Genomic DNA, 14,918 nt, shown 5'->3' on the forward strand with positions numbered 1-14,918 from the left:
TATTTATGATTCAAAATCATCATTTATATAGGTAAATTCTACCAGCTGAAGATATCAAGTTCAAATTTGTATGAAATTACTTTGCACTCTTGTGGATAAAATGTAATTTTACTATCTGTTTTCGAATAGCAAAGTAAGCCTTTATGGTGTAATAATACATTACGATACAAGTGCGTAAAAATAAAAATAAAAAATATCTTCAGTACAGACGGTGTTTTTTTACGCACTAGTGCGTGAAGTGGTTCATTATATGCCAGGTCGAAACTTCGAAGGGCCATCAGTACTGAAAAAAGTCGTACGATACACGTGCGAAAAGGAAATTCGTAACTCGTGTCGATTTAAAACACTCCCTTCGGTCGTGTTTTGATTTATCGCCACTCGTTTCGAACTTCCTTTTTTACGCACTTGTATCGTAATGTACTATTAACTTAGTCCACTTGTATTAATATCTTCCATTCCTCTGCGATCGTTTGCTGGCCCCGCACGGTATGAACACTTGGTACTTGGGAGTGTTGCCCCCCTTTTCTAACACGGCACGTGTGAGCGAGAAGGGATCTAGCTTCTTCTTTACTACTAGGAATCTGAAAACAGAAGGTATTCGTAGATAACTAGGGAACAAAACACACCAAAAAGGTAGAGGTATCGTAAAATACTTAAAAAACCGGCCAAGGGCGTGTCGGGCCACGCTCAGTGTAGGGTTCCGTTGTTTCCCGTATTTTTTTCAAAAACTGTTCAACCTATCAAGTTCAAAATAATTTTCCTACAAAGTCTTTATAAAGTTCTACTTTTGAGATTTGTCATATTTTTTAAACTTAGGGTTTAAAAGTTAGAGGTGGGGGGACACATTTTTTTTACTTCTGGAGCGATTATTCAATGGGTTGAAATTAAAAAAAAAAAAACACTCCCCACTATTGGGGGGTACCCTAATGCACTTTTTATTTTTGCACTTTATCGGCGTGATTGATTTACATATTGGTACCAAATTGCAGCTTTCTAGTGCAAACGGTCTATAAGGCGAAACTATAAGGGTTCCTAGTTGACTACGGAACCCTAAAAAGGTAAGTCACAGCGGGGCAAATCCTGACAGGGGGGCAATTGTAACTAATCCATCTTTCCATTGTTACACTATTAACTTGCTTGCACTTGTATAACTTCTGTTATGGTATTTTGTGCGGACAAAAAACGTACTGAAAAATAGTCTTATGTAAAATAAAATGAATATTATAGGACATTCTTACACAGATTGACTGAGGCCCACGGTAAGCTCAAGAAGGCTTGTGTTGTGGGTACTCAGACAACGATATATATATTATACAAATACTTATATACATAGAAAACATCCATGACTCAGGGACAAATATCTGTGCTCGTCACACAAATAAATGCTCTTACCGGGATTCGAACCCGGGACCACGGCGTAGCAGGCAGGGTCACTACGCGCTAGGCCATACCGGTCGTCAAACTAATGTAACTATGATTTTGCAGATAGTTTGTTTGCGTAATGGCATACCTTTCTTCTCCAGTCCCGTAGCTTCTGCTGGCCAACCCGACTTTTTGCGCGACCTAGAATCAAAATAAGAACAGCTATATAAAAGACAATTAGACACAGGAAGGTAGAGAAGACCTTAATGAATATGAATTGGGTCTACGCCTAAAAGTCTTTTAGTAAACGTCGGGGCTCAGGGTCAGTTTACCTGAATTATGACATTTATTACACCGTTTACCTGACGGTTGAATAAGTTTACCTGACATATGACCAACTTTACCTGATGCAACTAAGCTCGCTCTTCCTTCTAAGGAACTTCCTTTTAACGCCTTCTCTAGAAATCGTTATTGAATATAAGGTCTACGACTAGATAGTTTGAGGCCAAGTATCGCCTCATGAAGGTGAACTCGGAGGCTCTAAGTCAGTTTTCCTAATTATGACACCATTTACCTGACGTGTGACACAATTTACCTGAAGTTTGAATCAGTTTGCCTGACATATGACTAACTTTACCTGATGCAACGAAGCTCGCTCTTCCTTGGAGAGATGTCTACTGAATATAAGGTCGACGTCTAAACAGCCTGAAGCCAAGTATCCCCTCATGCGTGTGAAGGCAGCCCGTCGGAGGCTCTGGGTCAGTTAACCTGAATTATGACACCGTTTACCTGACGTGTAACACAATTTACCTGACGTTTGAAGTTTGAATCAGTTTGCCTGACACATGACTAACTTTACCTGATGCAACGAAGCTCGCTCTTCCTTGGAGAAATCTCTACTGAATATAAGGTCGACGTCTAAACAGTCTGAGGCCAAGTATCGTCTCATGAGGGTAAAGGCTGCCCGTCGGAGGCTCTGGGCATCGGAACAGGTGCTGCCGAGGCCTTGGCGGTTCACCTGGAGACAAGGGTTTGGTTATTGCGTGTGTTAATAAGGTGGTAAGTATAATAAATGAACAGATGAATCTGGGTTTTCAGTGAACACAAACGAATAGACGTGATTTTTGAAGTGGAGGTAGTTGAAGGGATGGAGAGTGACATAAGCTACTTTTCGAGTTCAACGCTAGCGAAGCCGCGGGCAAAAGCTAGTTTGTTATAAAAGTAGTAATTTTTCAAAATTACTCTTTTGTATGGATCTTAAGTAAAGAATAAATGAACTTACCATTTGTAAGTGTGGTTTTATTGGTTCCTCAATACCTTGAGCGTCGGCGCCCAGTCCGCCGCCCTTCCAACCCATGAGCTTCATCATCCTGCATAAATAAATAAATAATGGAGACACCTTACACAAATCAACTTAGCCCCAAACTAAGTAAAGCTTGTACTATGGGTGCTAAGCGACGATATACATACTTAAATAGATAAATACATACTTATATACATAGAAAACATCCATGACAGGAACAAATATCTGTGCTCATCACACAAATAAATGCCCTTACTGGGATTCGAACCCAGGACCGCGGCTTAGCAGGCAGCACTCCCGACTGAGCCAGACCGGTCAAATCAAATAATTAAACAGAAAAATTTACGAAAACGACCCTCGAGCAAGCGAAATATTTCAATATTGAACCACGAGCATAGTAAGTGTTTCTAAAAGTGGAATCTTGAGAGTTGCAAGAGTTTCAAGGTACGAAGGATAAACAAATTTAGCAGCTTAGAAAATCAAGTTAAAATTAGTACAAAATTACTTTGCACTCTTGTGGATAAAATGCCCGTTTTCGAAGAATCCAAAGAACATTTACCAGCGTTGAGCGTTGCCGCAACATCATGCCTAGTGGAGGTCCTATGTAGCGTCCATTTTGTTTGCATGTCTTCTTTTGAGTGTACTATGTTTTGACGTTAAATAAATGTGTTATATACATACTAATATTATAAATGGGAAAGTGTGTGCGAGTCTGTTTGTTTGTCCGTCTTTCGCGGCAAAACGGAGCGACGAATTGACGTGATATTTTAAGTGCAGATAGTTGAAGGGATGGAGAGTGACATAGGCTATTTTTGTCTCTTTCTAACCCCCCACTTCCCTAAAATCGGGGGTGGAATTATGTATGGAGCATTCCGCAATTTTCGAATTTAAATCGAGTGAAGCCGCGGGCAAAATTATATTTACCAGTTGGCGTGGTGAAATAGTTATTTGTTATACAAGGGGGCAAAGTTGTATTTTAACGCCGAGTGTGGAATTGAAAAACGAGCAAGTGAAAGGATTCTATAGTTGAACCACGAGCGAAGCGAGTGGTTCGAAAATAGAATCCTGAACTTGTGACTTTTTTAACACACGAGAAGTAAAATACATTTGCATCCGAGTGTAACACAAAACTTTTCCCCTCACTATAGCGAAGAAACTACAACGCAAAAAATGTGTTTATCACTGCTTCCAGTAGTTCCACAGGTGGTAAATCATCTTTATTACTAGATTCACCTACTTTTATAAATTTTAAACCAGTTAATTTGACTTTATTCAAGGTCAAATTACTTTACTCACTAGTGGACAAAAATGCGTTGTTACTCACTGGTATTAAAGGACAAAACACGTGTTTCCGAGCTAGTGAGGGGAAAAGGCTATTTTTTGTCTTTTTCTAACCCCCCCAGTTCCCTAAAATCGGGGGTGGAATTATGTATGGAGCATTCCGCAATTTTCGAATTTAACTCGAGTGAAGCCGCGGGCAAACTATATGTACCAGTTGGTGTGGTGAAAAGTAATAATCTTACTTAGTAGCGACGCTGTTCTCTACGGGCGCTCCGAACTCGTCGTCGCGCCGCCCCGTGACCTCGCTGACAGAGATGGCGCCACCGTCCGCCCGGAATTGTTCCTTCACTACCACTGTTATCACCTCTTCGCGAAGCCTCTGTAACAAAGGATAAGTTTTATCTCCTTTTGTCTAAAATAATACGTCATATAGACCTGTTACCCGTGTGGTGACGGGTTAAGAATTTCACCACCCCCTTTCTTCCGTGGGTGTCGTAGAAGGCGACTGTGGGATATGGGTTAAATTGTGGTGTAGGCGAGAGGCTGGCAACCTGTCACTGCAATGTCACAGTTTCGTTTTCTATCAACCCCTTATTTGCCAAGAGTGGCACTGAAACTTGAATAGTTTCATGTGCTCTGCCTACCCCTTCATGGGAGACAGGCGTGATTGTAGGTATGTATGTAATACGTCATATAGATTACCTCCTACAAAGAATAAATAAATACCAAAGACATATGTACAGTCAAGTGTAAAAATATGGGTGTACACATCTTACTCAAAAATGTGAGTGTGTTTAGTAAAACGTCCCTTTGTCGGTTACCATTAAGGCGGGATTTACTTGTATCTTTATATGAATTAACTGATAAAGCGGCTTTATATCAATCGACAAAGTGGGACGTTTTCCCGTGCACACTCACAAATATGTCCCATAGCACCTTAGTCCGGTGTAATAAGAGCGTAGTACCATATTTTTGAGTCAATTTTTCGATACTCATTTTTGCACTTGACTGTAACTCCGTATAGACCGATAGTCTTAGAAAAAAATGTACCTCAAAGCCATACAGAAAGAGGTACGGTGACCTAAATGGCGTTACACCTTTGGGGAACGCTCGGTTAGATGGCGCTAATATAAATATTTGACATGTTAACACATATCAAGTTAACAATATGGGCCAAATTGTCAAAACTGAGGTTCAAAAGTTTTAAGCCTGTGTCGAGAGATGGCAGTCTATGCACTGTGATTACACATTTTTACTTTGACAGTAACTCTCTATAACGCTCGATCCTCTTTGATAAATAACAAAACCAAGCGGAAACACACTCAAAGATTATGACAGATGGCGCTATCTTATTAGTCCATTGCACAGATACAGAATTTCATACGTGAGAGCGAGAAGATATTTGTATCGTACGACGTTTTTCAATACAGATGGCCTTCCGAAGTTTCGACCTGACAAGAAACGAACTACTTCTCGCACTAGTGCGTAAAAAAAAACACCATCTGTACTGAAATAGTACATTACGATACAAGTGCGTAAAAAAGGAAGTTCGAAACGAGTGGCGATAAATTAAAACACGACCGAAGGGAGTGATTTAAATCGACACGAGTTACGAATTTCGTTTTCGCACGTGTATCGTACGACGTTTTTCAGTACAGATGGCCCTCCGAAGTTTCGACTTGACATATATAATGAACTTCTCGCACTAGTGCGTAAAAAAAAACACCATCTGTTCTGAAACTTTTGTTTAAATGTTCGGCCATTCCTTAACCCACCAAAAAAGTGGTAAAAAAAATACCATCTGTACTGAAAAGAATATTACTTGCAAGAATCCGATTGTAACGCTCCGTAATTCCATTGTGTTCAGGCGACCTCACTCACCAACACTCAACACTAGGGTTCATCCACATACTACGTCACAGCAACATGGTGTTAAATACATATGTTAAATATGTTTAAGAGCTAAATTCTAACTATGAAAAAGTGTGATATGAGGAGAGGGGGTCCAAAACTCGAAATTTGGTAGGATGTAATAGATAGCAGCAGCGGCTGGTCCATACAAGACGATTCCCACCGGCGTGCCTAAAATTGAGTACTAGTAAAGTGCCTAATACCTTAAATTAGGTTCCTTTTTGCTTAGTGTTGCCTAGCAGAAATTTTCACTAGCCGCCACTGATAGACACCCTATAAGTATGAAAGGGACTATGAGGTAGTACGACAGCTTGCTAGAAAATGTTAATAAAAAGATCTTACATTCCAAGCCATGACTTCCACGTTACACTTGGCATCCGCTTTAGAAGCCCCCGAGGCCCGAGCTACTAGCAGTCCGTTGATCATCATGGACATGGCCCCGTCTTCGAATGTTGATGTGAACGGGATGTTGCAGACTTGACAGCTCGCTGGAAAAAATACATTTCAAGATATTGAATATATACTAATTATAATATAATATTGCTAAGATGCTAATAAATTAATCTATATTTTATACATTTCTTATACAAGTTGGAAATTTAAATTCACCCTATAGACACCTTTAACATCCAGTGGTGTCACATGAGTGTTGTCAACCTCCTTACGAATCTGTAGAGCCTGTTCAAAAAGAAAAAAATCCTGAAATGTCAGGGTTCCAATATATTCTACAACACTTCTGTTTTTGAACAGGCTCTACATCTTTTTATGCACAGCTTATGTTTTTGGCTACTTGCACAGAATATCACACTCCACAGATCACTCCTTTGATGTTCACAAAATGCCGCCATTCTAAATTCTTGCCTACAAACGGACTGTACACAAGCAGCCAACATTGAATTCTAGTAAGGTCGTCACCAGTGAATGGGCCGCAAACTCGCGGCCGCCGTTTGTAGCGCGGCGATAGAATCGCGGAGCGAGCCGCCCCTGCTACTTTCAAAAAATTATAGAGCCCTTCATTTATTCTTAAGCAGCGCACATGAATACTAAGTTTCAGTGCCACTCTTGGCAAAAAGGGGTTGAAAGAAATCCAAATTGTGACATTACAGTGACAGGTTGCCAGCCTTTTGCCTACACCACAATTTAACCATATCCCACAGTCGACTTCTACGACACCCACGGGAAGAAAGGGGGTGTTGAAATTCTTAACCCGTCACCACACAGGGCAAGGCTCGGAACCGGTTTATTTTTTACGGGTTAAAACCGGTTTATTTCGATTTTACTCCGAACTTTGTAAAGAACGCGAACTTTATTTTAACCGAAATAAACCGGTTTATTCGAAGAGTGGCGAGACGCACCGGCGCCGCGTAAATACCTACGTTCACGCAGCGACTATCATGCTGCGGAATAAACCGGTTTATTTTGTTCTAAACCCGTTAATCTCATAAAAACTCTCAAAACACAGCATCCAGCAGTCATAAACGTGCCAGGCAGACCACACTCCCAGACTCACCCGATCATAAGAGAATAGCGCTAGGAGATAGTGACAGTGAGTCAGAGTTATCTCAAGGTAGGGATGTAGAGACAGAGGAAGAATAGTACAAGTGTTAAAAGTAGGGTAGCTGTAGCATAGTGTAAGTGTAGGGTTAGGTAACTTAGGTAATAGTGTTAGTGAATTTTATAAATTAGTGAACTCTCTTAATGGGGGAGGTATGTTATGTATGGACAATGAGGGTAGGGTTTGACATTTGTGTACAAAGTGAGGTAGTTGTGAAAACCAGTCTGTCAACGCGAACCTGGACCAGCACATGTGCTTGGGGACTTCCGGTTGGGACGCCATCTTAGCGGTTTCGTGTCGTGAATAATTTATTTTTCTTTTACTCATTAATGTTGTTTAAAGTGTAATATTGATAGCTTATTATGCAGTAAACTAATGTTGTAGTGAGAAGCTGATGAAGAATTGTTCTCGAAACGCGTTTAGCCTTTTCTTTGTCGTAAACGGCCGGTAGTCCACGTGCTCTTGTAAAATCTAGCTATCAATTTACAAGTGCTAACTCACCGTACAATGTCGTACTTACCGTACAAAAATTACTAATAATTAGCTCATATCACCTTGACACTGGCGAAATAGTCCCAATGGACTGAAGCCATTTAATTTTAAAAACTGAACTGAACATGTGCTTGGACCCCAAAACTGTGAGTTATAATACGAACGAAACCTTTATGAAAGCGTACCCCTAAAACCCGATTTAAAAATAGCGGTTTTTAGAGCGAAAACGAAATTTAAAGGTTTTGCCGCTAGTACATGATAACGGTTTGAAAACTTAACTGGTATCCGAGCCCTGACACAGGGCTTGCTACTTACTCTGTATATTCCACCACTTCCCCGCCCAAGGCCTGACGAGCAGCACGAGCTGTCCGAAGCTGCTAAAGAACATGCTTTCGTCAAACACCCGGGCGTCCAGACACCGCACTCCGCTCAGGTCTTTCAGGTACTCATTTAGGTCCCCAAGGGGCTTCCGGGCTTCTTCTGTTGTTTTGCTGTTTATACTGAAAAAAAAAATTATTTTTAGGGTTCCGTACCAAAAAGGTACAAAAGGAACCCTTATGGTGCGACTCTGTCCTGTTTGATTTGTCAGTACCAGAAGTTTTTCTTTTATTAGTGTTTAAACACTAATATTTATTAGATTATTTTTATAGTTACTTAGGGTAGTATAGTTTTTAAGTTAGTTTTATGTCATCATGGTATTTTTAGCTTTTATTGAAATTGATAATTATATTTTTAATTGAAATAAATAAACACTAAAGTAAAGTAAAGTGTTATGTATAAACACTTAAAACAAGTAAAAGAATTCACTGATTTAAACTTTCACGATTATTACACATAATTATTTTTAAATCGGGACTTAATCGCGATACACGATTAAGTCCCGATTTAAAAATAATTATAAGTAAAAGAATTGGCAAAAATTAAAAAAATATTTTTGCCAAAATTTCCTGATCTGTATTTAAAAAAAAAAATCTTTCTTTTGGCCTTAGAAATACCTGGGTAAAATCTCTCACAATGCTCACAAGCACTGTGTATTGTAATAATAGCTTTTGATCTCCATAGCCTAAATAAAAATAAAAAATATTGACCTTGAACTAATCAGATTCCTTATTCTACTATCCACATCCTTTTCCTCACTCTCTTCTTCATTCCCTCCCTGTCCCTGTTTCACAAACTGGATTTTAGAAGATTTTGGTGCGGGGCCATCTTTGACGATTCCACCTTCTCGCTTCACACCTCTGGCTCTGTCCTCCGCAGCATCTGAGGCTGATACAAATGTCCTTTGGAGTTTGCCTTTCTTGGAGTTTCTGTAAGCACTAGCTACCTGTAAAATAATATATAGCAGTAACCAATTAGTCACAAAATCAAAATAACTTGAAGCATCATCTTTTAACAGATTTTAGATAAATAAACCTAATATAACAGATAGATTTAATAAAAACATGCCCGATAGGACTGCCAGAAAGTTGATTAGTATGCAGAAGCCTGTATTAAACGAGTAGTTTACAACAACTAACTCAAAAGATGCTGACAAACATCAAAAATGGAGGGAATAGCGAGCTTACTTCTTGTGACAGCCTTGCGACTTCGTGCATGACCTCTGTAGGGTACCTGCAGCCCATAAACTCCATGTTAGTGAAGACCCTGGCCAAGCAAACCAGCCTGTCTTTAGGATATTCGTTCTTCCATCGTTCTATGAACGCCTTTCTTAACTGCCAATGTTCTTCGCATTCGTGATCTTCTCTCTGACTTTCGACGTCCCAATTGACGTCGAAAGACATTATTAGTATATTAGTTATTTAATTTTACCACTTTAATTTAGAATTAAAAGATAATTCCAGAAATACTTTGTGTACATTATTGTAAAGCCCAAATCCACTGCCCAAATCTCGCACAAATTGACACTTGTAACCTCAAAGAGATGTTGCCACATGAATGAATGAAAAATGCGGCAGTAAAAACATTATTTGAAACAGCTCTGGTTGCGTTTTGTTGTTCCATTGTCATGTATTTTTTTTGTCATTTTAGAATAAATTAATAAGCTATATGTGTACAAATATTAAATAACAATTTTCAATTTTGTAAAATTTGATACATGTCATATTTAAATAAATACACTTCATTTGAATAAAAAGCTAGTTTGAATCATTGATTTTTCAAGTATTCCTAGAAACAAAACGTTGACTTGACTTCCTGAAATTTGAAATTTTCTTCCTGACACTTTGATGTATTTGTTGTTTTGCGGCACGGATTTGATTTGCGAAAATCTTGTAGTTTTGCACAAATAATTCTGTCTTCAGGCAGTAGTACTGTCGGTAATAACCACAACCTTACTTCTAGGATTATAAAAGTTAAGCTGAAGTATTTGAATTAGTGTTTATTTCTCTAACAACACGTTTTGTCCGATTTTCTAAGATACCCACAACTCCAAATTTACATTCATTTACTACATACGTTCATGACAAAGATTACTACTACTTATCCATGTTAAGAATAGTACAAATGTCTTTAATCATGCCCGATTCACATAGACACGTGGATTAGGCGTCCTTAAAATCTTTATCAAAGTATTTTGCAAGTACGTAAACATGACTTCCAAAGACCTAATGAAGTTTGAAAAAGCCATGGAGTCCATGGAACCCATGGAAGTGAACGATAACCTCGAGAAAACACTGGAGTTTTTGAAAAGGAACAATAGCGAATTATATTTTCCCTCCATTTCGCCCTATGTTGAAGCGTTTCTGGTCAATTTAGTCACTGATACAAGGAATCTGAGGTGCAAGGCCTTCAAGCAAGCCGATAGATTACTTGCCGAGAAGATAATTGAAGTTCTAGAGATGTCCCGGGAGGTATTTCGGTGGACACATACATATGAGAACGGAAAGTAAGTATTCATTTAAAGTTGATACCTTATTATATAAATACAATGTAATAATCTAACAAAAATTGTGTATTTTTTGTGTGAAAACAAAATAGAGTTATCATGCTGTAAATTTAAATTCAATTTATTTATTATTTGTTTTTGTTTCTTACAGCATCTTAGTGTATAAAAAGATATTCTCTAATAAGATTAAGAAAAAGCCAGTCAAGCTGAGGTAAGTCTTACTTTACTATGATGAAAATGTCTTAATTACTCTAAAATAGGGACCTGTAGGCCTAGCACATGATTGCCGCGAGAGTATGCCGCCGCGAGATAGACTACTCGTCCTCATGGCATTAATACAATTAGAAGAAGACATGGAATCTATCTCGCGGCCATCATGTGCTAGGCCTGATGGTTGTAGAAAGTTCCAAACATATGTACAAAAGTATTAGCAGTCCATTTGCAAATAGTAACTTTCAAGAAAAGAGTGTACGCCCATTTGCAAAGAGTAACTTTCAAGAAAAGAGTGTACGCCCATCTTAAAGGCCGGCAAGCACCTTCTGGTGTTTCTAGTGTTCATGTGTGGCAGCGATCGCTTACCATCAGGCGACCTGTCTGCTTGATTGCCTCATTAACCTCCTGTCATCTGCTTTCAACTCCATTTAACATTCCGCAGCACTATAGCGGACCGCTTAATCCATGCACAAGGCACAGCCCTCCGACAGCCTCACAAACGCACTCCCCAACAGCCGAGCACACATTCGCAATCACTGCTGCGCTCTCCCAACCCAGCAGAGCCTAACATTATCAGCTTCAAACTACGCTTCTTAGAAAAAACACTGCGATTTGTCAAAAGTTCTCAAACGAAATTGTCATATGAAGAAATGCCTCTAAGCCAAGCGGAGTATATATACAATCTGTTGAAGTATCGCGATAAAGATGAAGGGTTTGGGTATAAGTCGCTTTATGCATCGCTTTGGGAAGCCATGGAGGAGCATGATGCGGATTGTAACTTTGAGGTGACGCTTAAGGAAATTAGTGGGAAAGAGATGGCGTAAGTTGTTTATTTTGTTTTTTTCATAGAGGAATAGTTGTAATTCCATACATCAGTAAATGCAAGTTATTTGTAGTGACATCTAGCGTCATTTACGCGTCAATCACCCGTCAACAAGCGTGAATTATCGGTACTGCTACTTGTCAATAGATGTCGCGACGAACAAGTCTAATGCTCAACAATTTTTAGCTAATATTACAATAGTATTAATCAGTACTTTATGTTCAATTCCTTCTGCTTGTAATAGAAGTTGTAAACCTCTTTTAATATTACATTTTTGGCAGACACTGTTGACACCTAGTGTCGAGTAGTGGTACTGATAATTTACACTAGTTGACGCGTGAATGACGCTAGATGTCACTAGACCCTACTCATAGTGTTGTGTTCCTGCCGGTGAGTAAGGCTGCCAGAGCTCAATGAGGGTGCGGTGTGCTGATGACGGGAGGACTTACGGAACTAACTTGTTCCGTCTATTGTCCTTTGAGTCGTCGGCAACCCGAACCCTCCTTAGAACTTGTACACTCCTTTTTGCTGTGTACTTAACACAGCAAAAGGGAGTGTACAAGTTTCTAATAGGGTGGCAACGCGCTTGTGACACTGTTTGAGTTGCAGGCGTCCATAGGTTACGGTGACCGCTTTACACCAGGCGGGCCGTATGCTTGTTTGCCACCGACGTAGTATAAAAAAAATAACCTGCTTTAGTTTTTTGGTGACTTGAAACAAAAAGTACATTGTAGCTAGTCATAAGGAGTGGTCCGGAAAAAAGTATCAGCACAGACTGTAAATTATTCATTATATTTTGTGATAAATTTAAAGCAATCCATTTTTATAATTATCTGTAGATCCTATTCTGTAAAATTAAATACAATTTTATTTAAAGTAAAAGGGCGAATTCAAGTTTTCACCTTTTATATTACATATCCCCCAAATATTTTTGAACATGGTCTTCTGAAAGAATTTATGAGGTATTTCTCATAAACATAAATATTTCCTTTAATTTTATGAGTCACTTAATACCTTAATGAATTGTCTTTTGTCCAATACTAATCTTTTTTGAATTTATTACGTTACGACGAGGTAGTCACGTTACAGTGAGTAATAACTAATAAGTTTTTTGCAAAAAAATCATTTTTGGCACAATCTTTTATTGCCGACTGTACAGTGTACCTTTCTTTCAACAGTCATCTACTGCTCTCTTAAATGTTTCTAAAAACCCCTTACTCGATGGAGATACGACGTTTCATAACAGAGGTCCTATGACTACCTTTCTGCTCCATCATCAGTGGCCCGTTTCTCGAAAGGTACAAGCCTTGTATTACAAGTGTGTTTCCATGACAACCCATACGATTTGACAGTTCGCGCACTTGTAATCAAGGCTTGTACCTTTCGAGAAACGGGCCCCTGGGTCGACTCCATGATACCATAATATTGCAATGTCACGAGATTTATATATAATAATAATAATAAATATTGGGGACACCTTACACAGATCAACTTAGCCCCAAACTAAGCAAATTCATATTCATATTCATATATTTATTGATAAAGTCAATTACAAGTCAAGAATAAGGTACATATAATGGTTTACACTTGTATGTAAATATAAGTCACAAAATACATCACTAAAACAGTTTACAATTATATCTATTTATAAACAGGAAATTCAATGTCATTTTTTATCAATATCCAATAACACATACAATTAATTGAAAACAATATAAGATTATACAATATTTTTATTATACATATATTATCACTATAAAATCAATTCACATTTCATTTCAAGACTGTGGATCAATGACACCTTATCGAAAAATTCATCTATGGTGTAGCAAGCTAATTCCAGTAATATTTTTTTGATTTTATTGGAAAATACGATATCGCTCGGGGCAGCTCTTATCTCGGCAGGCAACGAGTTGTACAGTCTGACCCCCAACACGCCAACGGATTTTTTGGCTTTTGCAGTGGTGTGGGCGCCGGCCCGGTGTGGGGTAGGCACACGCGGTGCAACGCTTCTTCTGGTGCCGACCAGAAGAAGCGTTGCACCGCGTGTGCTTCTACCCGACTGCTGTTCACGTGTTTTATACGAGCTGATATTTTTTCTTACGTACTTGCATGCTTCTAATATGTAAACGCTAGGCAATGTTAGTATTTTGTACTTAATGAATAGGGCACGTGCTTGTACTATGGGTGCTAAGCGACGATATACATACTTAAATAGATAAATACATACTTATATACATAGAAAACATCCATGACTCAGGAACAAATATCTGTGCTCATCACACAAATAAATGCCCTTACCGGGATTCGAACCCAGGACCGCGGCTTAGCAGGCAGGGTCACTACCGACTGAGCCAGACCGGTCGTCGAATATGTGTTAAGTTAACATACTAAGAAGTGAAGTTGAGTAAAAGCTTTTAATAATGAAAAGGTTATCTTACACATCATCTTATGACACAATTATAATCCATATTGACCTTGTACAGTTACTTTGCACAATGAGGTACTTTTTTAGTCTTGAGTACTGATAATTTGCCGACTTCCCATTTCAGGTCACTGCTGCTTGAAAAAGTACCAAAAAACAGCAACATATCTAAGAAAGGCAAAGAAAAACCTGTAACTAACAATAAAGTTAGTGAAATAAAGAATAAAGTCGAAGTACAGAAGGTCAAAAATCTGTCAAATAGTTCGCAGAAAGAAAATAAGGATTGTAATATACAAACTGAACAAACTCTGTAAGTATTTATGAAATGTATCCTTAGGTTTTTTATGTCTTAATTGATAAAAACCGGCCAAGAGCGTGTCGGGCCACTCTGCCACGCTCAGTGTAGGGTTCCGTAGTTTTTCGTATTTTTCTCAAAAACTACTGAACCTATCAAGTTCAAAACAATTTTCCTAGAAAGCCTTGATAAAGTTCTACTTTTGTGATTTTTTTCATATTTTTTAAACATATGGTTCAAAAGTTAGAGGGGGGGGGGACACATTTTTTTTCCTTTAGAAGCGATTATTTCCGAAAATATTAATATTATCAAAAAACGTTTTTAGTAAACCCTTATTAATTAGGGTTCCGTAGTCAACTAGGAACCCTTATAGT

The 14,918-nt window shown here is 38.6% G+C and overlaps 2 protein-coding genes across 2 annotated transcripts in view; one reads left to right on the forward strand and one right to left on the reverse strand.

The window, feature by feature from the left end:
* Window positions 1–332: 332 nt before the first annotated feature.
* Window positions 333–9,769, reverse strand: LOC125238756. Its single transcript, XM_048146183.1, has 9 exons — window positions 9,470–9,769; window positions 8,993–9,228; window positions 8,220–8,404; window positions 6,200–6,345; window positions 4,189–4,325; window positions 2,645–2,732; window positions 2,222–2,380; window positions 1,511–1,563; window positions 333–581 (listed from the first exon to the last, which is right to left on the reverse strand). Exons 1-9 carry the CDS (start codon window positions 9,683–9,685, stop codon window positions 443–445), a joined length of 1,359 nt encoding a protein of 452 aa, XP_048002140.1. The 5' UTR covers window positions 9,686–9,769; the 3' UTR covers window positions 333–442.
* A 657-nt stretch (window positions 9,770–10,426) lies between these two features.
* Window positions 10,427–14,918, forward strand: part of LOC125238537 — a 40,812-nt gene continuing 36,320 nt past the window's right edge. The window contains exons 1-3 of the mRNA XM_048145871.1: window positions 10,427–10,788; window positions 10,940–10,999; window positions 14,377–14,559. Of these exons, the coding sequence (XP_048001828.1) occupies window positions 10,493–10,788; window positions 10,940–10,999; window positions 14,377–14,559 (539 nt within the window). The 5' untranslated portion in view covers window positions 10,427–10,492. The remainder of the gene's footprint in view (window positions 10,789–10,939; window positions 11,000–14,376; window positions 14,560–14,918) is intronic.

The sequence above is a fragment of the Leguminivora glycinivorella genome, chromosome 24, assembly GCF_023078275.1.
Source record: "Leguminivora glycinivorella isolate SPB_JAAS2020 chromosome 24, LegGlyc_1.1, whole genome shotgun sequence".
NCBI classification, from domain to species: Eukaryota; Metazoa; Arthropoda; class Insecta; order Lepidoptera; family Tortricidae; genus Leguminivora; species Leguminivora glycinivorella.

Coding starts and splice junctions, on each gene's coding strand:
- LOC125238756 (XM_048146183.1), bottom strand. CDS start 9,685: ATGTCTTTCGACGTCAATTGGGACGTCGAAAGTCAGAGAGAAGATCAC. Junction 8,405..8,992: donor AGGAATCTGATTAGTTCAAG/GTCAATATTTTT, acceptor TTTTTTTTTCAG/TATAAACAGCAAAACAACAG. Junction 2,381..2,644: donor TAAAACCACACTTACAAATG/GTAAGTTCATTT, acceptor CCTTGTCTCCAG/GTGAACCGCCAAGGCCTCGG.